We start from the raw sequence: 24,610 nt of genomic DNA on the forward strand, positions 1-24,610 counted from the left end.
GATGGGGTAGGGAGTGGTGCAAACTAGGGTACAGATGAAGAACTTCAGCCTGGCTGCCAGGTAAGCTTCCAGCTCCTCCCTGGCATGTCTTTGATATGTAATTTTCAAAGCTGGCGCTATTCTTATTGCAATCACACTCCATTATGAAGAAGCAATTAAGCCCATAATAAGTAAAGAGGTGATGTTTGGTACTTTTTTTTAAAATTTCACACAATGGTTGATTTGTTAGCTTTTGAAAACAGATAGGAAATTTTCAATTACACCCTGCAAAATACCTTTTTTTTCCCTCTCTCGTTCTGAGTGTTTGAAAAGCAAATGTATCTTGGATCCAGTGCTTTTGTGTTTACAAATCTGGATATGATTTAGTAAGCTTTAAAGAGATAGCAAATGCCTAGTAAGGAAATCAGATTTACATAATTTTCTGCTTGCTTACAGAACACTGCAGTTGAGATTATCTTTTACATTTGGGAAGACTGTTTTAATATGATAAGATGAAATGCCACCTACAGTCCACTTGATCTTGCGAGTTTGACTTCTTAAAATAAATTATGGGCTGATTTGTCATAGTGACTTTTAACATAAATTGCTATTATAACCTAAAGAAGCAATTCTAGAGGAGACTGCTTTTCACCTCATCTACATAAAAAGATTTCAGTTATTTCTACATTTATTCTTTCCTCTGTGTAATTTATTTGCTGTAACTTTACATGGCAGGAACAACGAAAATCCATGCTTTGTTCATTCCATCCTTTCTTCTATTCATGCATGAAAAGAAGCAAATAGCAGCTTAAATGGAGAAATTGTACAAGTGAAAAAAGAGTCAGCTTTAATTTTTGTCTATTAGAAAAGCATTTTTAGGGGAGTGTGTGTGTGCCTTTTCCCCCACTGGAAACACAATTAGATTGTAACCTTGAGGAAACAAGATGAGCTCAGAGCTTTATTTTATTTATGTATTTATTTATTTATTATTTACCCATCTATTTATTTACTTATTATTTTTTATGTATTTACTTACTTATTCTTGCAGCCTCAATAGCTACTGTAAATAATGAGTGTTATACTACAAACATCTTTTGGCTGTAAGAGTGTGCTTGCTAGAAAAATAGAGGGCGTCATGTTAAACCAAGAGACTCCAGATACAGACTCTTGTGCAATCATGAGCCACTGGGGACTGTTTGATGCTTTATTTTGTTTTTTTTGTCCAGATTTTTGCTTTATGTTTTGCTAGCCTCATGCTTGACAAAGCTTTCTGTCACTGCCTCTAAATGCTATTTGTCCAAATTTGCCATGGTGCCTATTTTCTGTAGCATCTGTATTCATTATTTGATCACAAAGGGGTTAGAAAATGAGCATGGTTATGTGCTTACTAGGATTAGTTATTCATTGATAAGTATGCAGTTGTAGGCTTTTTACAATTAAAAGGTGTGAGGGGAGTGCACACACAGCTTCTGGTCAAGCTTTCGGGCAGTCCTCTGGGTAGAGATTACATAGATGTACATATTATCTCATTCAGGACGCAGCGTGGAATTGGAGTAATCTTGGATTTATAAGTGGCTCATGATTATTTCCTTTCAGCTCAATGGGTCAATAGTACTGACCGCTGGAGTCTCTGATTGGAACCTTTGTTTTTATTGTTTGCAAAACTGAGGAAACACAGACATCAGACACAGCATAGGATTCTAGAATGTCACCTAACAAAAGCATGAATTAAAGCTAGACAAATTGGTTCAAAGGGAGATTTATTTGACGTTGTAAGAGAAATTCTGCCCTGCCAAGCATTCCCATGCTTTATACCCTCCCTGGTCTAGGAAGAACTCAAAACAGCACCCCCTTCTGTGAAACAGCTTTCTTGGAACTAAGAGCACTTATTATATGTGCTGCTCATTTGATGTTCAATCACTCCACGTTTTGGTTTCCTATTTCTAAAATCTTGTCTCCTTAACCCTTGCATTGCTTTTTATGTGATGTGTCCCAGTATGAAAGGAGATCGTTGGTTGCATTTGTTTTTTATCGCTAGGAAATAATTACCGTGAATAATTTTTTTATACCACAAACTAATTTATTGTATGTCAACTATAAATAAAAAATTTAAAATATTTTAAAAAAAAGAAATGGAAGTTTTTGGCGAGATGCATGGATAATTTTGCAAGGCATCTACAGGCGTCAGGAAAGAATCCACTCTCAGGTTTACTCAGATTAGTGTCAGGCCCAGTTCCTTGGGGTTATAGGGCTGAGGTCCTCATTTCCTTGCTGCTGGAAGACTGAGGCTGCTCTCTGCTTGTGAAGGTCACATGCATTCCTAACACAGGGCCTCTGTCCTCAGCCAGCAGGAGCAAGTGGACTGTCCCTCTGGGTTGTATTCTCTGACTTCCTCTTCTGCCATCAGTGGAGAAAACTGCCTACTTTTACTCTTTTTTTTTTGTTTTTAATATATTTTTATTGATTTTAGAGAGAAAGAGAGAGGGAGTGAGAGACAGAAACATCAGTGATGAGAGAGAATCATTGATTGGCTGCCCCCACATACCTCCTGCTGGGAATCGAGCCTGCAACCCAGGCATGTGCCCCAACCTGAATCGAACCCTGCGTGACCTCCCAGTTTATAAGGGCCACCCTCAACCTCTGAACCACGCAGGCCCAGATTACTTTTAAAGGCGTTCATGAGACTTGAATAGGCCAACCCAGATCATCCCATATTTTCAGGTCAACTAACTTGGGACTTTAATTATATTCACAAAATCCATTCACAGCAGTATCTTGGTTAGTGTTTGATTCACTAGCCAGAAATGGGATTCTTGGGAGATGGGGTTTACCTGTCACACCCAAAGAACTCTTGCAGAGTAGATCCTAAGTAAATATTTCCTAAATTAATTCACAAATGCATGAACAAATGAATGATAAAAGAGATACTTTTGGAAGTCAGATAACATCACACCAATTACTAATAGATAAAGCTGAGCATCTAGGTAAGAAGATTTTGATGGTCATTATACTTCACCTTATGGCCTTTAGTGAGTTGATTGATCACCTGAAGAGTACCATTCTTCGTTTAAAAAATGACAACAAATTTAAAAGGGACTTTTTTCTTTAAAGACCCAACTATCAGCACCTGAGAATTATGCCCTGGAACCAAATTGCTTTTATAAACTGATTTATACACTATAAAGCATAGTCACAAACATTATCTCCCCCAATACTCACAATAACCCATGGTTATTAATACTGTAATAACCACTGTATTTAACAGTGGAAATATGTCTTATTAGGAATTAAAATAGTAAGTTACCTATGTCAAGTAGAAGAGTCTAGTTATTTCCAGCATTATATCTTACCAGCTGGAAAAGGACATCTGATCATTACTACCAGTCTCTATATATAAAAAGGCAGTGACTGTGATGACCGAAACAACCATTTGACCAGTCACCATGCGGTGCTAGCATAGATGCACAAACACAGGTAAAGTCTATGAGTGAACTAAGAATTAACAAGCAATTGCTTGCCTTCACGGAGCTCGCACTGTAAGAAAGTTAGGTCAGGGATGAGAATTCAAAATTGCCACCAGCACAGACCTGAGGTACCTCTTCTCAGAGCAGCCAGAGATACACCTGGTAGGGGACTGGAGGTGTGACTGAAGGGCTGGTGCCGACATGAAGGTGGGGCTGTTCTGGATTTCCGAGAGGAGCCAATGGCTGCCTAGGAGACGGAACTTTTGACACTGACTGGCATAGAAACCAACCAATCAGAACCTAATCTTGGTGAACTGCGAATGCAGAACCTAAGGTGGGGGATGAGGAGGGGTTTTAAGGGAAACAGCTATTTGGTGTAATGTGTAAGAAAGCAGTTCAATTTTTTAATAACCGGTTTGGCAGTATAGTGCATATGGCTGGCCATCGGTCCAGATATAGGAGTTATGTATTTTTGTCTGCCAAGAACATTTCCTCCTGCTGAAAAAGGCTTTTCCCTCCCATTTAAGCAATCCTATCCTATATAATCTATCTATATTAATAAAAGGGTAATATGCTAATTAGACCGGGTCGACAGGCCATCTTCCAGACGTCTGACTTCTTCCAGACAAAGCCATGGTGGTGGGGCTGAGGCAGAGGCAGTTAGGGGTGATCAGGCCTGCAGTGGAGGGCAGTTGGGGGTGACCAGGCCTGCAGGGGAGGGCAGTTGGGGGTGACCAGGCCTGCAGGGGAGGGCAGTTGTGGGTGACCAGGTTGGCAGGGGAGGGCAGTTGGGAGTGACCAGGCCGACAGGGGAGGGCAGTTGGGGCACACCTGCTGGCAAGGGAGGGCAGTTGGGCGGGTCCAGGCTGGCAGGGGAGGGCTGTTGGGGGTGACCAGGCTGGCAGAGGAGGGCAGTTGAGGGCATTAGGCAGGCAGGCAGGTGAGTGGTTAGGAGCCAGTGGTCTTGGATTGCGAGAGGGATATCTGAGGGGTCCCGGATTGGAGAGGGTGCAGGCCAGGCTGAGGGACACCCCCCACCCCCCGTGCACGAATTTCATGCACTGGGCCTCTAGTAAAGTGATAAAAAGGTACTCTCTTCAAATAAACAACAGACAAATATGTCTCTAATTGGTACCTCAGAAATACTGACATTCAATTTTTTTCCAGGATTTGTAGTTTTCTCTTTTACAAATACAGCTTTTGAATCTATTTTCATGATCCAGTGATCTAGAGATCAAGCCATATTTACTAACTAAAGATTCCTTTTCTGTAACTTAACAAACCCAAATGTAATTCAATAGTGTAACATGTATTTTGGGATGGATATTCAAAGAATGGTTGGAATTACCAGACTCATATAATTTAGTAAGCACATCCTTAAGTAGAAAAGGACTCAAAATGTCTAATGTGCAGAGATGTATTTGCAAGTTGCCAAAATGAGTATGATTGTCTTTCTGCTAATGCTTTTAATCATGGGATCTCCTAAACAACTCCTTCCCCAGAATTGTTTATGTTTCAATATGTTCTTAAAACTCACTTTGTTTATGCTCAGCCACTTCCTTTCACTTAAACGTCCTCTTCACGTTATATTTTACTTTATTATCAGCAAACAATAAAACAAGGCTTTCCATGGCTTATTTTTTCCATAGCTGTTAACCCCAGATTTAGTCTGATTTAGTTTTCATAGTCTTATAAATGACTTTGAGCTTGACCTAGGACTCTAAGTTTAGCATTGGACTCTGAGATTTCACAGGAATTGGTACTTTGTTCCTTATGAAATAAAAATGACATTGTGGTTATCTTAAAGAAGAAAAACTCTCATCCAAAAAAGCATTAACACAAATTAGGGAATACTGAAATTAGTCATTGTGTGCATTTCATGGAAATTCTAAACCATACAAGTTTGAGTGAAGCTTTCAGTACACAAATAAGCCAGTTCTGTAACAATAGACACTGCCATTGTATATCAGTCAGCTGCATCAGAGATGGAGAATTGGGATTTGTTTTCAGTGTTAAATTGAAATCTAAAAAAAAAAAAATATTGTTGCTCTGTAATAAACAGGAATGCTGCTTAACGAAAAAATTCTATTTATTCTATTGGTGAGTTTCTTGTTCCTAATTCAGACATGTAGATAAGGCTGTTCTATTATTTTTTTATAATGTGGTATCTGCCATAATGCTTAAACAAAGGATCATATTGCTCAGATGTGAAGAATATCAGAAGAACAGTTTAAACAGGGTAAGCAAGAAATGGTTTAATATATGAGGAGATTCTGGTAAGATTAGTAGAAATATTCACAGTGCTTATTGCAACCTTTTTATATCCCATTTCTTCAGGGGTGGGGGTGGAAAGTGTAACAATGCGATATTAACATTTAATATATTTTTCCTTTTTTGGTGAAGGGAGAAAATAATCATCCGTTTTCTTTCTAATTTTAAGACTATTAAAGTACATCCAAGTTCAATTACATAGCCCAAACCTTTTTATATTAAGACATTTCTCTAAAAATACAAAAGAAATGGCTTTATGGTTGCTTTCCTTAAATCTTGCACATAAATTTACAGGGAATTTTAGAAACTCTCTTTGACCATTAGAATAATACTAAGTTTTCTTATTAAATTGCAATTATATTTAAATTTAATGTGAAATAGAAAATGTATATTAGAATACATATATTTACATGTGACTTTCTGATTTCATTAGCAATAATTTAGAAATTGGTGTACAGAAACTGTTAATGCAATAAAACCAAATTGTCACATTTATTGTTTTTATACCAGACCTTACTTTCTAAAAATCTATAGTTCCCTTAATTCCTTTTCCATTTTTCAAGTTTCCAAGTCCTGACCTCAAGCATAAATAAATAACAAACTGAAACTGGTTTTTTACTTAAAAACAAAACAAGCAAACCGAAAAAGCACTGTGTTTTATGCAGAGATATTCTGAATGCCACTTTTCTGAATTCATGTGCACCTTTGAGAAACTGAAGAATCAGCACATAATCTAGACATTCTGCAGAACTTTAGATACCTATTATTTTGATTCTAGGTAGTGTTCTCATTCTTCTTTATACAAATAAATTAACCATTCATATTAGGTTTCTAATATGGCAATTATTCAGATCCCACTAATATTTGATCAAGAAATACTATGAGCTTCAATATGCTTGATGCATTAAAAAGTACAAGTTGAACGCATTATGATAGGTGTAAATAAAGCGTACATTGACGACGTATCTTGGAAATTATTTCAAAGATTTGATATTTTGAAAAATAACTATCACTTCTAGCATGTATATAGAACAAACTCATTTGTGTTTTCTTACTTGAAATGACTAATTAAAGTGATGTGTAACTGTTGGATAATTTAGTAGATTATGAAATTATTTTGATCATATTTTATTTAGAAACATTTTCAGATGGTATTTGCTTCATTTAATATTAATAAGCAGTAAGAGTTATAAAAACCTGAAACACAATACTAAATAAATTAATGGGGGCAGCGCAATGTGCTGGAAAGGACACAAAACTCAAAGTCTGGAGACTTAAATTAATTCTCTGTGCAGCTCTTCCCTGTCCAGGCTTCAGTCCCTCTGGCTTTAAACTGGCATAACCCCACAATGCCTTTCTCTAACGAGATTTCTGATTTGATTATACTTGACAAAGGGGAATAGAGTCTCTCAAAGTTTTTATGAACTTGGAATTCTAATAATACATGATTTGGTAAAAAATAATCCCTTTTCTTCCAGAGTAGAATATTTTGTTTCTACTTGACTATAAAAATTCCTCAAAGCCAAGGAGTAAGTCTTGTTCCTCTTTGTATATTCAGCACTGAGCACAAGGCCTAACACAAAGTAGATGCTCAGTAAGCATTTGTTGAATGAGTAATGTGATTAATATTATAAAAATCAATTTTTCTTAAGTTACTCATTTTCTGAATTATTTGAGTCTGAGATTAATTTTCCAGTTTGACATTTAAATGTATATACAGTTGACCCTTGAACAACACTGGGTTTGGGGAACTAATATCCTACGCAGTAGAAAATTCACGTATCATTTTTTACTCCCCCAAAACTAAACTACTAATATTCTACTGTTTACCAGAGTCCTTATTGATAACATGAACAGTCAATTAAAACATATTTTATATATTATGTATTATATACAATATTTTACAATAAAATAAAGTAGAGAAAATAATATATTAAGAAAATTATGAGGAAGAGAAAATACATTTACAGAATTTTTTTAGTAATATCCTCAATTGGACCTGTGCAGTTCAAACTCATATTGTTCAAGGGTCAGCTGTATTTTGATTAAGGATAATGGAAAATACTGTTAAAGTGGTGGCGTCTGTTAATATATTAAAGGCTCTGTCTTATGAAATGACAAGGCTTCTCCTTGTGATTTGTGATCAAAAGAACTGTGGATATAATTTTATCAGATGATTGACTGAAAAACTTATTAATGTAGTTCCAGGAAGCCTTACTTCAGCTATAGTAAAAAATTCTTTCAAACAATAATGTGATCAAATTTGCCATACCTATAAAAAAAAATGAGGCAGAGGTTGGGTTTTCCAATATAATAGTTTGGAAAATTCCCACCCATTTTTTCTTTTTCTTAAATTTTATTTTATTTTACTTTATTGTTGACAGAATTGTAAATGTCCCCCAATTTTCCCCTTCTTTATCCCCTCTCCCCCTTTTTTAAAAAGTAGTTTGACTAGTGTCTAGAGAAATTATAAGCATCATATTGTCTCTACTTGGAGGGAAGGAAGTGACGAAACATCCTTAAAAATCAATATTAATCCATAGTGGGTAATGTGTTTAGTGCTAGAATCACGATGAAAATGTATTTATCTTTTTCTTTGCATCCTCTGATAGACCATCTTTGCACTAGAGTTCCCTAAATACCTAATTTTTGTGCGCACGTCCTCAAGCTCCTTTCATAGCAGTTGTACTTTCCACTTTCCCATTTTACAAGTTGGATCAACTTAGGCAGAAACTTAAGCAGTCTGAAGCCTTGAAAATGAGCTTTTCAAGGTTGTAGGGATATGAGTATTTTATAGTCAAAATCATAATAAAAAATATAAGAGCCATGAGTGCTTTTAAATATTTAAGAAATACAATAGGAGACAGAATTTTCATTAGGCAATGTTGCTGGTATAGCAGAAACCAAAATGCTGATGGTATAAAACAGTGGGTAATATTCCTGGGATAAAAATCTATGAGGAAAAATAATCAGATTTAATTAAGGCCCCTTTTACAGTATTAAGAGTATGTGTCTGCTAACAATATAATTAATGCAGACCTCATAAAAGCAATGCAAGTGAATTATAAGCGAAGAAAAGTGGAGATGAAGCGATAGGATGTTTACTTTCTATCAGTTTATCCAAAATTAATTTACTGCACATCTACTATGTGCAAAGTACTGTGCATTATGGGGGGATATGAAGTTGCACTAGACACAGTACTTATAACCTGCTGTCCTCTGCTTCATATAAGAGTGTTATCTTTGTCTGGGTCCTCCCAAAATGAGCAGCTCACTTACAGGTGATTATTTTGGAAAGGAATTTCAAGGAGATTGGAACAAGTTAAACAGGGAAGAAGGGAAAGCCAGTCCAAGAACATATTATTGAGCTGGTCCCTGGGTCACTGGGCCCCTCCCTCCTGGGGACCCTCTGAGGAGCCATATGGAATATACTGTATCTCAGAATTGTTTGCCTTGCACACAGCTGGTTGTCATAGCAGTAGCTAAAGTAAAAAGGTAATAAATAAGAGGATGTAAGGCAAGACACAAAAGTTCTGTGAAACAAATATATTCTGCAAATTTATCTTATGTGGAGGTAAAAGAAGCAGTTATTCATTAAACCATTATTATGTGCAGTCATTGTGTTAGCCACTGGGGAAAAGAAAAAGAGAAGGGAGATGGAAAAAATCAAGGTTCCTGCCCTTTAGGAACTCACCATCTAGGTGAGGAGGCAAGTCAGTGAGCAAGGCTACGAGAGAGAGGTTTGAATTCCAAGGGGCCCTCAGCAGAGAGAACAAGTGGTGGTTAGACGGCCAAATAAGTTATCATAGAGATAACCTTTGAATTGTGCCCTTAACGAGAAGTAAACGCATTCTATATGGAGGCTTGAAATTTGGAAAGAAGTAGAAGAAGGCGATTCCAAATAGGAAAAAAACATGAATTGAAACCCAGGGTGTTAATAGGTATGGTTTGCTCAAAGCATTGTATTCTACTTAGAGGGGTTAATATATGAAGACTGTATCCCAGCCCACAGAACAGTATACAGAGCACAAGAAGTCCTCAATAAGTATTTGTATATACTCAGGCATTACTGGTTTAATAAGAGAGATTCCTGGTCTTCATTTTTACAGCTGTGCTTTAGAAGGAACGTATTGTTGGTGCGGTAGAATTTTGAGATACACACAACCTCATTTTAACAACTGAATATTTCTTCTGTTTTTAAAAAAATATTTTTTTTATTGATTTCAGAGAGGAAATGAGAGAGAGAAACATCAATGATAAGAATCACTGATCTGCTGCCTCCTGCACGCCCTCTACTGGGGATCGAGCCTGCAACCTAGGCATGTGCCCTTGACCAGAATCAAACCCAGACCCTTCAGTCCTCAGGCCAATGCTCTCTCCACTGAGCCAAATCAGCTAGGGCTGGATATTTCTTCTTGGGCCAAAGTAGGGGTTTGCATTGGTCTGTATAAATACTAATGCATCTTAAAAGCTACCGTCTAATGAACACTTCAATGAGCACTAGCTAACGAAGCACTTTCTTCGTTCATTTACTTATCTCAGCAACACTGTGAGGAAGATATTTTTCCCCTTTGTTCAGCTGAGAAAACTGAGGCTTAGAAATGCTAAGCCAGTACATGATGTGCTTAAAACAAATGTCACCATCCATAACTAATGCATTCAAACAGACAGACAAGAGTGATTCTCCAACAGTATTCTCAGAGTGTGTGTGTGTGTGTGTGGTGTGTGTGTGTGTGTGTGTGTGTGTATGTATGTGTGTGTGTGTAGTTCTGCTTGTTTATGGTATGATATCATCAGAGACATCTAAAGAATACAAGATTCTTCTTTTCAGTAAAATAGAACCAGTTACCCTCTAAAATGGTCATCAATGTTTCCAAATCTCAAATTCTCCATTGATGATATTACCTTCCCTATAGTATGCCTTTCTTTTTCTTGAACTTTATAGTAAAATCTCATTCAACTGTAGAAATTTAAAAAATTTTTCTATAGTTCTCTGTAATAAATATTTTGCAGTGCCAGTCACTTGATCAAGTGTTGTGAGTGATACGGAATTGAATTAAATATGATTTTTGTTTTCAAGAAACTTAGACTCTACTGAAGGAAATTAACACGGGAGTGATAAATATAGGTAAAATCAAATGGCTATTAAGAGAAAAGAGGAAATGGCAGATTCATTCCAACTAGACGTAGGTAGCAAATCAGGGGACTTCATAGAAATGGAAGCACAAAAAGTCAGCATACTTGAATTCTAGTCTTATTTTTGCCTCCACCTTAAGCACATCATTCATTCTCCACCAGCCTCATCTCCTCATCTATAAAACTGAGGGGTTGCACTGATGCTGTTGTTATTATATAACAGGAAAGGAGTGAAAGGGAAGACCAGATAGATACATGCCCAGTAAGGTCTGAGTGACATGGGAAGGTACTTGCCCATCAATCAAACCTGGGAGCGAGTCAGTGACCAGGATAGGCGTGGCCACTAAATACATAAACTTCCAAACAAAGGAAGTTCTCTCTGGGCTCTCACACTCCTGTCCTCTTGGAACTCCTGCTGCAGGGGTCTGCGCTCCCTGTGTGGGCGTGGTGCAGGGCCATGCTGGGCTCCACAGATAGACTGATAGGCTTTAATCCGGCCTGAATGCTGACCCACACCCAGGTGCCACATGGAACAGAAGTTCTGAACACTGGCCCAGCTCCTGGCTCTGCTTAAGTCCCAGCTGCTTCTTTAGGGACTGGCTTGGGAGAACCGGGACATGACAAGTCCATGCCAATAAAATCTCCTACCACCTCTCATCCTCCCGTGGGGCTTCTGAAGATGCTATTTTAGTAGCTCCCCAAGAACCCCACATACAAGACGGCTCCCACTCCTGTACCCCTGTGGCAGCAGACTAGGCTGTCCTCAATAATCCTTAAAGTTCTGCCCTGGCTAGTTTGGTTCAGTGGATGGAGTGTCAGCCTGTGGACTGAAGGCTCCTGGGTTTGATTCCAGTCAAGGGCACATGCCCTGGTTGCGGGCTCAATCCCCAGTGGGGGACCTGCAGGATGCAGTCAACCAATGATTCTCTATCCTCATTGATGTTTCTATCTCTCTCCCTCTCCCTTCCTCTCTGAAATCAATAAAAATATATTTAAAAAATAAAAACATGTTTTAAAAAATAATCCTTAAAGTTCAGACAGATTCTAATTTTGTGAACAGTTTGCATTTGAGATGGGCATAGAAAGATGGGTTCTATTCCAACATGTGGGATACAGACGTCAATCCTAGAGGAAGGCAGTGTGTGAGCAATCATTCCTAGATGATTCACAAGTGCCTGGCCGTTTTCTGAGAATGGAGAGCCTTCCTGCCTCCTGTGACTAGAGGACCTGTCAGAGGGCAGTCAGTGATAGGGCTGCAGAGGTACTTTCAGGAAGATTACAGAGGGCCTTGGATGTTATCAAGGTTTTTTAAATAGCCAAAGTATAATGGAAATGATTAGAGAATCATTGAGAGTCACTGAAAATCAACCTGGAGCATAACAAGTGGAACAATTTCAGTGAATCAGAACTACAGGCCAGATAATCACTGGCCTTTATTGCATTTGAAAAGTTAAGAAAAAAAAATTGGAAGGTAAATGTTGTATTCCCTCTCAAAATAATGGGGGAAATAATCAAACCTTCTGAAATTCTTTTTTTTTTCATTCTTAAAGAACAGTGTTGCAGAATAACAGAAAAGAAGCTAGTTTAGGATAACCTTCCCAACACAAAAGAGGTAAAGAATAAAACGTAATAAAAAAGACAATTTAATCATCAAAGCTCCAAGTTTAAACACATATCAAAATAATTTCACACTCACATAGCCTCACATGCAGACCTTAAAAATGCCTTTAACTTGCAACAATGTTTACTGGTTTGCAACTTCTCCTCCTTTTTTTTTTTAACACACTAGCAATGTCACATTGATGATACAGCTGATGGCAGTGACTATTAGTGACCTTAAGAACACAGCTGGGTTTCTATTTTTATTGCTGTGAAAACCTCTTTTCTTCACCTAGATGATTCCGTAAAGGCCCAAACTAAAATCTATGGGCCTTTAAGGAATCATCTTGTATTGACAATTTGTATTGAATGTCTGTGTAAATATTTCACACAAAAAAGCCAGCTTTTAAAACACACATACTCCCTTCCACACACATAGACACACATACTCCAAAATATGTAATAGCACGTATATAGAAACCCATCTGCAAACCTACCTGGACTGAACAATTGTGCTTTGCTCAAGTTCAAAGAACCATTTTGGGTTCTACAAAATCACCTCTTTAGGCAACACACTTCTTCTTATATACAGATGATTGTAAATCACTTCTGACTTGCTAAAAAATAAAACAAAAACATACATTCACAAGATATCAGTGAACAATTCAATTCAAGCTTTGAAACATTTTCAATGAATATGAAGGACAGAAAAGGGCAGCAGAATCTGTTTCTATTTGAGTAAGATTGCATACTGATCCTCCTTAGGTCGATTTAGAAGTTATAGTCTTGAAGAGTTTTAGCTGGCTATTTGCAGATAAAAGTACTTATCTGCAAATAGGCAGATTTATGAACATAGGTAATAGCAGAATCAAACAAATGCTTAATATTCCTAATGTAGTTGACGTTGAGTAAATAGGACTGTGTACCATGAACTTTGGCAACATGGCTAGTCAGCAAGCAGAAAAGATTCAAGGCTGGGGGTCTGCCAGAGAAGCAGCTTAGCGGTGGCTGGGAGCAAGCTGCCAGGAAAATTCCATGAGTCAGAGAGACAAAGGAATGGTGTGATTTCTCTAGCCATTCCCCTCACTGTTTATAAGTCAAAGTGGAAATACTTCCAGTGAAAATGAGTACTCTGTATGTTTATGCCGGTGAAGGCTTGGTCTGTAAAAGATGTTGGAATGTGTTGAAGATAGGCATTCAGTTTTTGACCAAGTGAAAAAGTAAAAATGTAAAATGTTAGAATAAGTATCTTTTTTTTCTGTGTCTCTGAGTTTGTTTTTGTATTTTTCTTTTCTTAATCTGTTCACCGTTTTCACCCAGCCCTACAACCTTCCTCACCTCTGACAGCTGTCAGCTTATTCTCTATCAATGAGTCTGTTTCTATCTGGTTTGTTAGTTTATTTTGTTCATTAGCTTCCACATATAACTAAAATCATGCACCACTTCTTTCTCTTTCTGGCTTATTTCACTTACCATAGTGCTCTCCAGGTCCATCCATGCTGTTGCAAAGAGTAAGATTTCCTTCTTTTTCATGGCTGAGTAGTATTCCATTGCATAAATGTACAACAGCTTTTTTATCCTCTGATGGACACTTGGGCTGCTTCCAAATCTTGGCTATTGTAAATAATGCTGCAATGAATATAAATAAGCATCTGCATACAGATTTTCTATAACCTAGACCTCTAATTTCAGAAAAATGTACCCATGTGCACTGGTTAGCCTAATACTTTCTAAAAATGTTAAAAATGAAGGCTGACTGGCAGGAATTCAAAGCTGGCTATGATCATAGCAGCTCATAAATTAAACCTTATTCTACCAGTCTGAGAACTGCTTATAGTACAATAAAGGTGTCTTGTGTAAAAGGAATCCATAGGTATATATATTGGTGTCCCAACCACATGACAACTATGCTACTCAGGCATTCCTCAACCACAAAGCCCAGGGGAAGCAGAAGATCTTGAGGGTCTAAGTACAGGAGTGTGCAATGTCCACACAAACAAAGCCCTTCCCTCAGAAGGCACTGTGCCCCAGATGTGAAATGTCCATGAGAAGACATGGTTTGTGCTGTGTTTTTAACACATTCCATCTTAGACCTGGGCCACATTATTGCCCAGGAAATAGTATAAAAAGGAATAATGAGTTGATGTTATCTGTGCTGAGACTTGCCTGATTCTTCCAGACACCACAATCCAAGGCTGTACACCCTATTGTTAAGCATATCCTGTTCTAGGGCTCTTCCACTCTCCTAATCTCCCCCCAGTGTTTAGGCAGAATTAAACAATACAAAAAAAGTCTGGGGGTCATCTGAGGTTCTGGGTATCTCCTCCACCTACTGATGGGGTTACGGGGCAGATGTCACCAAAGAGAGAACTCAAATATCTGTTGAGCAAACACCTCCCACAGTATGTAATGAAACGGAGTTTCACTCTCTTTTGGGTAGAATCAGTGGTGCATAATTTCTGAGTAAACTAATGTGCACTGTATTTTGAATCCACATTAATCTCTTTTATAGGGTCTAATCTAATTTAGGTGTAAATCATTCACTTTTCCATTAAGGCATAATCTTCCTCAGTAAAACGTAAGTTGAGGCCAGTTTTTTTCTTGTGGAAGCAAAGTTAATGTAGCTTAAGTAACTCTACCTAAGATTGCAACAAGAATCTTAGCAGTGTGGTTAAAGCTTGAGTAATTTAAGGAAATTGCCTAGGCAAGTAATTGGTATTATACCAAAATTAAATACTTCACAGTTACATTGGCTTTTGCCTAAAAATAAAAACTGGAGCAATAAAAGGGAAAACTGCCAACACTGAAAATAATATGCAGCAGCTGTAAGTAATTGGGGGTGATAATTATAATTAGACAAGATGTAAGATATGTGTTAAAACACAGATTGGATCTTCCTGTTGACAACCGGGAGAGATCCCAAAGGCCTGGACTCCACAGCTAGCCCAGGCCCTTCTGCTCCAGGCCTGGGAGCCCTGCCAAAACCGAACACAGCACTAGATCAGCCCTGGAAGCTCTTCTGAAGGCCATGCACCGCACTGTCCTCTTTGGGGAAAGACAGAGGAAGGGGAAAGGAAGAGGTCATACGCCCTGCCTTCAAGGAGCCTGCAAACCAGGAGATTGGCCAAATATCTAACAGCAAAAGGCATTAAATAAAATAAAGAGAATACATATTTTTGCAGATAACTTGGAGGACAGTTTGTATAAGCACAGAAACATTGACTTCTTAACCAAGTGTAGATTAAGACTGAAGAAAAATATGCTTGTTTCATGGAAAACATCTTAAGCTAAAGAGAAAGCTCTATGGGGACAGAGGCCACTTCTATTTTGCTCAGAGAATACCTAGCACATAGCACACACCCAATTTGCTAAATGAATGAGAAAATTCATTCTGTGTGTGTGTGTGCTTTAAATATCTCCCTCTCCCTTCCTCTCTCTCTAAAACCAATTTTTTTTAAAAAAAAAAGACATAGTAGAAAAGAAAGAGAACAGTTTCCCTCTCACACACTTTGTCTTAAGAGTAAAAAAAAATCATAGGAACAACTAATGAAATAAGGTATTTTATCAAAGTTGTCTTGAATTAGACAAATGCATATTTAAGAACATTTTTCCATATTCATTGTCACACACATCTATTGAACACATTTATAAAAGATACAGATGCTCACATTATAAGGAGGAATGTTCCATGACTTCCGTATGCTTTATAAACCAAAGAGAAAGCTATACATTTATACATAGCTACACTAATAAAAGAGAAAGATGGAAATTGACCGTACTTTCATAATACCCACTAGCCAATCAGGAGTGAGTATGCAAATTAAGCCAACAAAGATGGCAGGGTGGGACGCTTGCATCATTGCCATGGCGACAATGCAGGCATTCTGCACCACCCCAGTAGCTCTGGGCCTCTGGGAAGCATGGGAAGGCAGAAAAGCAGCTCCAGGCCAGAGCAAAGACAGAAAGGCGGCGACGGCTGGAGTGAAGGCAGTGCCAGCAGCCAGAGGAAGGAAGGCCCATTCTTGCACGAATCTTAGTGCATCAGGCCTCTAATATATATATATATCTACACACACACACACATATATATATATATATATATATATATATATATACACACACACATACTGAGTGGCCAGATTATTATGATCTCTGAACGCGTAATAATCTGGCCACTCAGTGTATATAGATATATATATTAGAGGCCCAGTGCATGAATTCGTGCATGGGTGGGGTCCGGCCAGCCTGGCCAGGGGGAGGGGACATGGGCAGTTGGCGGACCTGCCTGCTGGTTGAACTCCTGGTCGAGGGGACAATTTGCATATTAGCCTTTTATTATATAGGATATACACTGAGTGGCCAGATTATTATGCGTTCAGAGATACAGTGCATGTGTGTGTATATATATGTGTGTGTATATATATACACACACATATATATACACACACACACACACATATATATATTAGTATCTATCTATATAATAGAGGAATATTCAAATTACCCAGGATGCCATAACATCATGACTGAACAGCAGGGACCTGAGGCTGCATGGCGCCTGGCCAGGGCAAGGGACCTCAGGTTGTGCCTCCCACCCCACGGGGCTTGACGGGAACTTCAGGCCACACCCCCCACCCTGGCACTGGGAGACCTCAGGATGCGCCCCCGCCCCAGCGCCAGGCCAGGAGACCTCAGGTTGCGCCCCCTGCCCCAGCACCAGGTTGGGGGAACCTCAGGCTGTACCCCCTGCCTGGTGGGGCTTCACGGGGGACCTCAGGCCGTGCCCCCTGCCCTGCTGCCAGCCAGGAGACCTCAGGCTGAACCCCCACCCCAGCACCAGGCCAGGGGACCTGAGGCTGCGCCACCCGCCCAGAGGGGCTTGACAGGGGTGGGGCCAGCCAGTCCTGGGTCTCACCCAATGAGGGTGGGGCCAACCATGTCTGGGTCTTCTGCATTTTCAAAGCACCTGTGGGTGGTGGGCAGGGACTTGACTCTAGGTCCCGCGGCATGCCCCAGACTCTGACAGGAGGGAGATTTTCATATACATTTTACTAATTTTCTTTCATCTCTGACACTTCTTTTATAGAGAAAGGGCAAATAGCAATATTAAAATATTTCCTCTAATTAATTTCCTATTAATGTGCATGAATTTTGTGCACTGGGCCACTAGTATATTATCAATTTTAAAAGAACTATTTCTGAAATCAGGAATAAGAAGACTAGCACTTCTTATTATAGATATTGGGGAGGGGGCTCTTGGAGGAGGTGGTATTTTAGATCTTTAAGGATGAGTAGGACTTTGATACGTAGAAAAGAGAAATAGGAAGGAAGACCATTTAGGCTTAAGGGTATGGAGTGTGCAAATGATAGGAAGTAATAAAAACATGTATGTACAGATAATGGTTCGTGTGACTGGAGCTGAGTGTGTATGAGTTTGGATAAGTTGACTAGAGCCAGATAACAGAGGTCCTGAATGCTGAGCTACAGAACCTTGGCTTCCCTCGATAGTCAGTGGAGACCCCTGAAGGTTTCAGGGCCAACATAGTCTTCTACTCGCATCTGCTAGTACAGTCAGTTGGTCACAAGATACCCAAGCAATCATTTAAAACTGTCAGCTAACCTCCCCTGCTCAAAATTCTCCTAAGGGTTCCATATCACTCAGAATGAAACCAAAACCCTCACATGTTCTATTCCTTCTAATTTTACTCAGGATGAGAAGCAGTATGATATTCTCAGGCAACTAAAAACATGGCAGAGAACATACAAAAGATATGACCATCCCAAAGGCACAGCTTGATGTCTCCTAAGAAATTTAGATGTATATTAAGGGCCATAAGTTCCTCTATATTCCCAGTCTCTTGCTGAAAGAGGATGAGGTTCAAAGTTGGATGCATGCTCTTCCCTTATATAGGCTGCCTCAAGATCTATTTCTTGCTCAAATGTTGAAGGGAAGTATTCTGACTCTGCACAAGTCTTAGAAAGTAAACAATGAATGGTGAAAGGCAATATTCTTGTGGGAAAAGTGCTCAAGGCATTGTACCTCCTTGTATGTTTATGGTGATAGTTTGGGGAATGAACTATCGGCATTCAATAAATATTATTGAATATTTACTAAGTATCAGACTCTGTGTTCTATACCAATGATAAAGATGCATATCATAAATCTTGGCTTGAAGACATTCTTGGTCTAATGGGGAAAAAAAGATATGTAAATATGATGTGATTGATATGTAAATAAGATATCAAAAATGATGCCAAATTAATTTGGCAAGTGGGATTTTATAAAGAGTTTTCTCTTTTAAAGGAGAGGATACTTGAACTAGGTCTTGAAGCTAATTTCTAATAAATAATTACTAATAACTAACAGTTATTTTCTATAATTTCTTTTATAGCTGATTGGGATTTAACATGCCAAGCAAATCTAATTAGTCCAAATAGTACTGAGACTCCTAAGTTTAGTGCTATTGGCCTTGTGCTCCAAATCACTGAGTTAACAAGTCACACACACACACACACACACACACACACACACACACACACACAAATAAATATCAGTCAATGGAACTAATGTTATACAGTAATAGGATACCCCAAGTCAATGAACCCCAATGCCATCATTATTTTACAGTGAGATATACATGTACTAGCATGTGTATATCATTGCATTTTGTGAAAAATAATTGTATTTGTATCTGCTGCCTAGACTACTCACCTCTACCATGACTCTTTTGGAGAGCCCTCTCGTGTTTGTTCACTATATATATCTTAATGTTCTATATTTGATTTTTTATTTATATATTCAATTAGAATGAACCTTTCCTAGAGTGGAGATTGAGTTTTATTAATTTTTAGCTGTGTTCAATCCCCAGCACATAAAATATGTTCAATATCTACTTAAGGAGTATGAATCATGATATATGACTTGGCATTAGGTAATTGACCTCACATTCTCTTGACTACTTACACTCTGTTTTTTTGGCCTACTAATTGTCAATAGCTATTCTACAGTTCATTTCTTATAGTAATTGCATGCTAATAATGCAGCAACAGGTTCCTACTTTATTTTAGGACTAATAGAAGTATTGCATTCACAAAACTAAAAAGTACATCAATATGAGACATCCATGAACAAACATATACTCTGTTAGTTGCAAAGTAGTATTTAATTTTTAAGTATATTATTGATATACCTTTGTCTAAGACAATAGAAGGCTGGGCAGAAGGTAAAAACACATAGGGGAAAAAGATGGCATTGGAGGTATAGGATAAAAAGGAGTATATAGAGTATATATGGACATATATGGAATTAAGGAACAAAAGAACCATATTTATCATATTAGCTTTTGTATTACCACTACTTCATACAGTGCCTGGTACCTAGTTCAGTACATATTTGCTGGATGACTGAAAGAGGTGTATTGAAGATTCTCTAGCATGTAGGCAAGTGGCTTGCCTTAGAAGAAATTCATTTTATAAGAGAAAAATACCCCTTTTAATTCTTACCTATTTATTTATTTAACTGAATTGTTCATTCAATAGACATTTGTTAAGCATCTACTATGTACCAGATTTTGCCAGACTTTGTGTCTGGAAACATCAAAATAAATAAAACATGAACTAGGAGAGTTTACAATCTAGTAAAGTAGATTATGTACCAGTATAAATATATTAGCAGTGCAGTATTATAGTTGTATAAAAAGAAATATATATGGTGACCTAATGACACACTAGGGTAATCTGCTCAGCTTGTTGGAGAAGAGGAGATTTAAAAAAGATTGCCCCCAAAATGCACTTTAAAGTATAGATATGGAGCTTTGAGAGCCCTTTATATTCTACCCACTTAATGTACTATTTAATTAGTCAAGATAATAAAATTTTATCTTTGTTATACATGCTTAGTTTTTGAGATTTATTTCTTATTTATGAAATCATTTTATATGTTTTGTTATTAGTCCTTTGCTGTTATACTGGTTTGATTGCACTCAAGATTCTTTAAAAACCACAGCAAAAATAACTCTGAAATAGCTGTCATTGAGAAGGCCAACAAACCAATTAAATATTTATTTATATTTTTTAAAATACAACATCTTTCTAGGCTTGAACAAGAGAAAGTAATGTAAGGAGTTTTGTGGTTTTATATTAGACTTGTTATATAGCAAACCTTTGTCCAATGATAAAGATGTATTTTCTTCATAATCTTTTCATACTTTAGGACTCATTTGTGATGCAAATAGAAGCATTAAATAGTTGCTTTTGCTCTGTGTTTACTAAAGAATAATAATCTTAGCCCTTGAATCTCATTCACCTGGAACCAACAATTGTAACGTGAAGAAAACTTCCCACTGGCAGTGTCCAATGCATCTGTCAGCCCCTCTAATTTCTAGAGGTATAAACAAGGCAATTTATTCTTCTTGTAATGTGGAAATATAGTCTTTGGTGAAAGTTCCATTAAAAACTACCTGCTGGTAATTCAAATTCAGTAACTAAAACTGCTTTCTGGTTTGAGTTATGGATTTGGTGGTGAAATAATACATTTTTATTACATTATTTATTTTGTATTAGACAACAGTGCTTGAAATCCAGGTTTCATTAAGAAAAAGTAGTTAAAAGTATGTTGGTAAGGTATCTTTTATTGTTGCTGTTATAATTATTATGGTAAGTGAGAATCAGTCTCAGGCAAGGCTGAGCATGTCTGTGACATTCAATTTCTGGAACACAGTATAATTCACATTCAAAGAGGTAACTATTCTCTTGTGAAATGAAGTGGAATTCATTCAGTAGACTCCTACAATATCCCAAGCATGGTCAGTCTCTGGGTGAAATCTCTCAGTAAAAATTCAACATGTCTGTTAGCCAAGTACCACATGAGCTTCTCATGTATAAAAGTGATCTTTCTGATCTATATTATAAAGAGGTAATATGCAAATCAGGCTGGGACTCCGTAACGGGTCACAACCAGACAGGATGAAGTTGCGTGGGCAGGTGAGGCCCAGAGCGGAGATGGAGACAGAGACAGAGGCAGAGGGGCCGCCCAAGCCACCGGAGTGGACACAGGCAGGGGGTCCGGGGGATGCTGAGTCAGGTGTGGGTCCCAGCCCCCCGAAGCGCTGGTCCGGCCTCCCATGGTGCGGGTCTGGCCTAACTTCCATGGCGGCCGGCACTGCACGACTCAGGCGTGGGTCCTGGCCTCCAATGGGGTGCCTCCTCGCTCGGTGGGAGGTGGGGCATCTCCTCTCGTGCAATTTCAATCATGCACTGGGCCTCTAGTGTGTAAATAAATGTAATCATACCATTCAACAGCTCCAAACTCTTCAAAATTTTCTTTATTATAAAGAGCTAAACTCTTTTTTATTATAGTCAAGATTTAATTCCCTCTACTTCAGGCTTCCATTTTCATGGTGCAACAATACTAATCTACTTTTAGATCTTAGAATATACGTTGTGCTCTCTCTTTTCCTCATGCTTTTGAATATATTGTAACCTCTACCCAAATGACCATTCCTTTGGTAAAATTATCTGTTAAATTACCCCTCCTTTGCACAGACAGATTTAAATACACAATTTTCTGTGTCATTGAAGTTTGCACATGCAACTCTGATATTTCTAGGGTTGTATTATATTTTTGAATATCTTTCCTCACCTCCAAAAACATTGTTGGAAGAGAGAATTTATTGTTTGTTGTTCCAGCATTTATTACAATATTTTACCAGTAAAAAAGATTCACAAATATATGTGCAAATATATGTATAATATCACTTATATGTTGAATCTAAGAAAGCTGAACATATAAAATAGAGAGTAGGATGGTGTTTACCAGAGGCTGGGGATGAGGAAATTTGGGATTGTTGTTTAATGGTACAAACTTGAAACTCATTGAGAAATTAAGTCCTGAAGACTTAATGCATGGCATAGTAATTATAGTCAACAATACTGTATTATAACCTTAAAAGTTGCTAGTAGACTAGATCTTAATTATTCAACCACAGGAAATAAATGATAATTATATGATGTAATAGAGGTGTTAGCTAACACTATGGTGGTAATAATATTGCAATATATAAATGTATGCAATCAACACTGTTGTACATCTTAAATTTACACAATGTCATACATCAATTTTATATCAATAAAAATACGTTTTTGAAAAATATGCATGAGTGAATATTATTCACTAATACAAATATTAACAGTGCATATAAGAGGAATAATGTTAGCTGTGAAATAGTATTTCGTATGAGTTCAGCCCAGTGCAATGTGTTATTATATGTGCTTCATCTCCAATTCTTACTGCAGCCCTGCCAAGTGGATTATATCACTTCTGTGTGTGTGTTTTTTTTCCTTAAGAAAAATTAAGCTCAGAAAGGGTTAGTCAAATAGGTCACACATTGTCCTACAGCAGAAACAGATGTGAACCTAATTCTGTCTGACTCCAATACCAGGGCTCTCCCCAATATACACAGCTGCCTTTTGATCATCGTTAAGATCCTGAAAGACACGAATTAGATTTTGATTTAGTCTTTCTCCATTTCTTTCCAGCTCCAAGTACAGCCCAGTATGGAATTACCGGGAGCGCCGACGTTCTTTTCTCCTGCTGGTACCTTGTGTTGACACTGTCCTCTTTCACCAGCATATTCCACCTGAAGAATGCCATTCTACAATAAATGTAAAGACCCATACAAGGCTCTTAAGAATTCTCTGAAAGTGCTGATGGCTGGATCCAATCTGGTACAGTTTGTTAAAAGCAGCGTGGGATATAATCAGCAGTGCTTACAAGGGGATGATCGCCTTCTGTAGAATTGCTCATTATGTAAATACTTTAATTCTACTCTTTTTTTTTTTTTTGATTAGCTACATTACCTTGTGAAGCAGTACACATTGTCCTTTTTTTAAGATGTGAAGGCTCTGAAATTACTTTTAGAGGATATTAATTGTGATTTCATGTTTGTAATCTACAACTTTTCAAAAGCATTCAGTCATGGTCTGCTAGGTTGCAGGCTGTAGTTTACAAAAACGAATATTGCAGTGAATATGTGATTCTTTAAGGCTGCGATACAAGCATTCATTTCCCAGTTTCAATAAGAATCAATCCACATTTACCAAGATGAATTTTTTCTCTTTTGATAAAAAAAAGCAAATAGTATTGCCTTCAGATCATTTCTTCAAAATACACACATATCTAGATTTTTCTGCTCGCATGATATTCAGGTTTCAGGAATGAGCCTTGTAATATAACTGGCTGTGCAGCTCTGCTTCTCTTTCCTGTAAGTTCAGCATGGGTGTGCCTTCATGAAATATTTCTCTCTTCGTCTTCAACTAATAAAAACATATTGCCAAACCCTACAATTGAAAGCAAAAATGAACTATAATGATAAAGTTAAATCATATCCTATCTCTAAAGAGTAAATTAGCTAGAGGACTGTAAAAATCTCTTCATTACCAGAGGGGTTTACGAAATTTGCCCCACAATAACTCAATTTTGTGACGAAAAACAATTTAATCAACATAATACAGGTACCTTTGACATATGATTTATTTCAATGTAGCTAAATATTAGATCCACTTTGGGACATACTTCCCTTGAAAATGGCAGCACAGTCCAGCCAAGAGATTGCTCAGCAACCCATCTTTTCCTTTCACCATTCCAAGCCAAAATTGCTAAGATGGTTTTTCAGAAAGGACACAAATTCCAATCACCTAATATTACCTGACTTGGGAAGCACTCAAAATTAATTTGGTTCCGTGGCAAGAGAGGTGGTATGAGAAGGTGCTCCTGTTGACAAGAGCATTTTGCATATTTTTCATCTGAAAACATCACTCAGTTGATAGTTTGGAATGCATGTTATATAAAATAATTGTTCAAAATATATTATAACAAATATTTCATGCTGGTCTGTAGCAGATCAATCCCTGAAGTAACTAATTCTATAATAAAATCTTTCTCTATAGCCATGTCAACCCAAACAAGTAAGACCAAAAAAAAAAAAATTACCATGTTTTATCTTTTTCTTACATGGTATAAGGATATGATCAAATGAAGACAAGACCAGTGATGAGAATATCTTAAGATATTAACTATTAAATTATCATAAGTATTAAATTATTTATATCACAGTGAAAACTACATTTTTTAAGGAAAATGCTGTTACTTTAAGAAGTATTTT

The 24,610-nt window shown here is 37.7% G+C and overlaps 1 protein-coding gene across 1 annotated transcript in view; it reads left to right on the plus strand.

The window, feature by feature from the left end:
- Window positions 1-23,121, plus strand: part of NEGR1 (neuronal growth regulator 1) — an 888,615-nt gene extending 865,494 nt beyond the window's left edge. The window contains exon 7 of the mRNA XM_079778432.1: window positions 22,986-23,121. Coding sequence (XP_079634558.1) covers window positions 22,986-23,110 — 125 coding nt within the window. The 3' untranslated portion in view covers window positions 23,111-23,121. The remainder of the gene's footprint in view (window positions 1-22,985) is intronic.
- The last annotated feature ends 1,489 nt before the right edge of the window (window positions 23,122-24,610 follow it).

The sequence above is a fragment of the Cnephaeus nilssonii genome (genome assembly GCF_951640355.1).
Source record: "Cnephaeus nilssonii genome assembly, chromosome: 7".
NCBI classification, from domain to species: Eukaryota; Metazoa; Chordata; class Mammalia; order Chiroptera; family Vespertilionidae; genus Cnephaeus; species Cnephaeus nilssonii.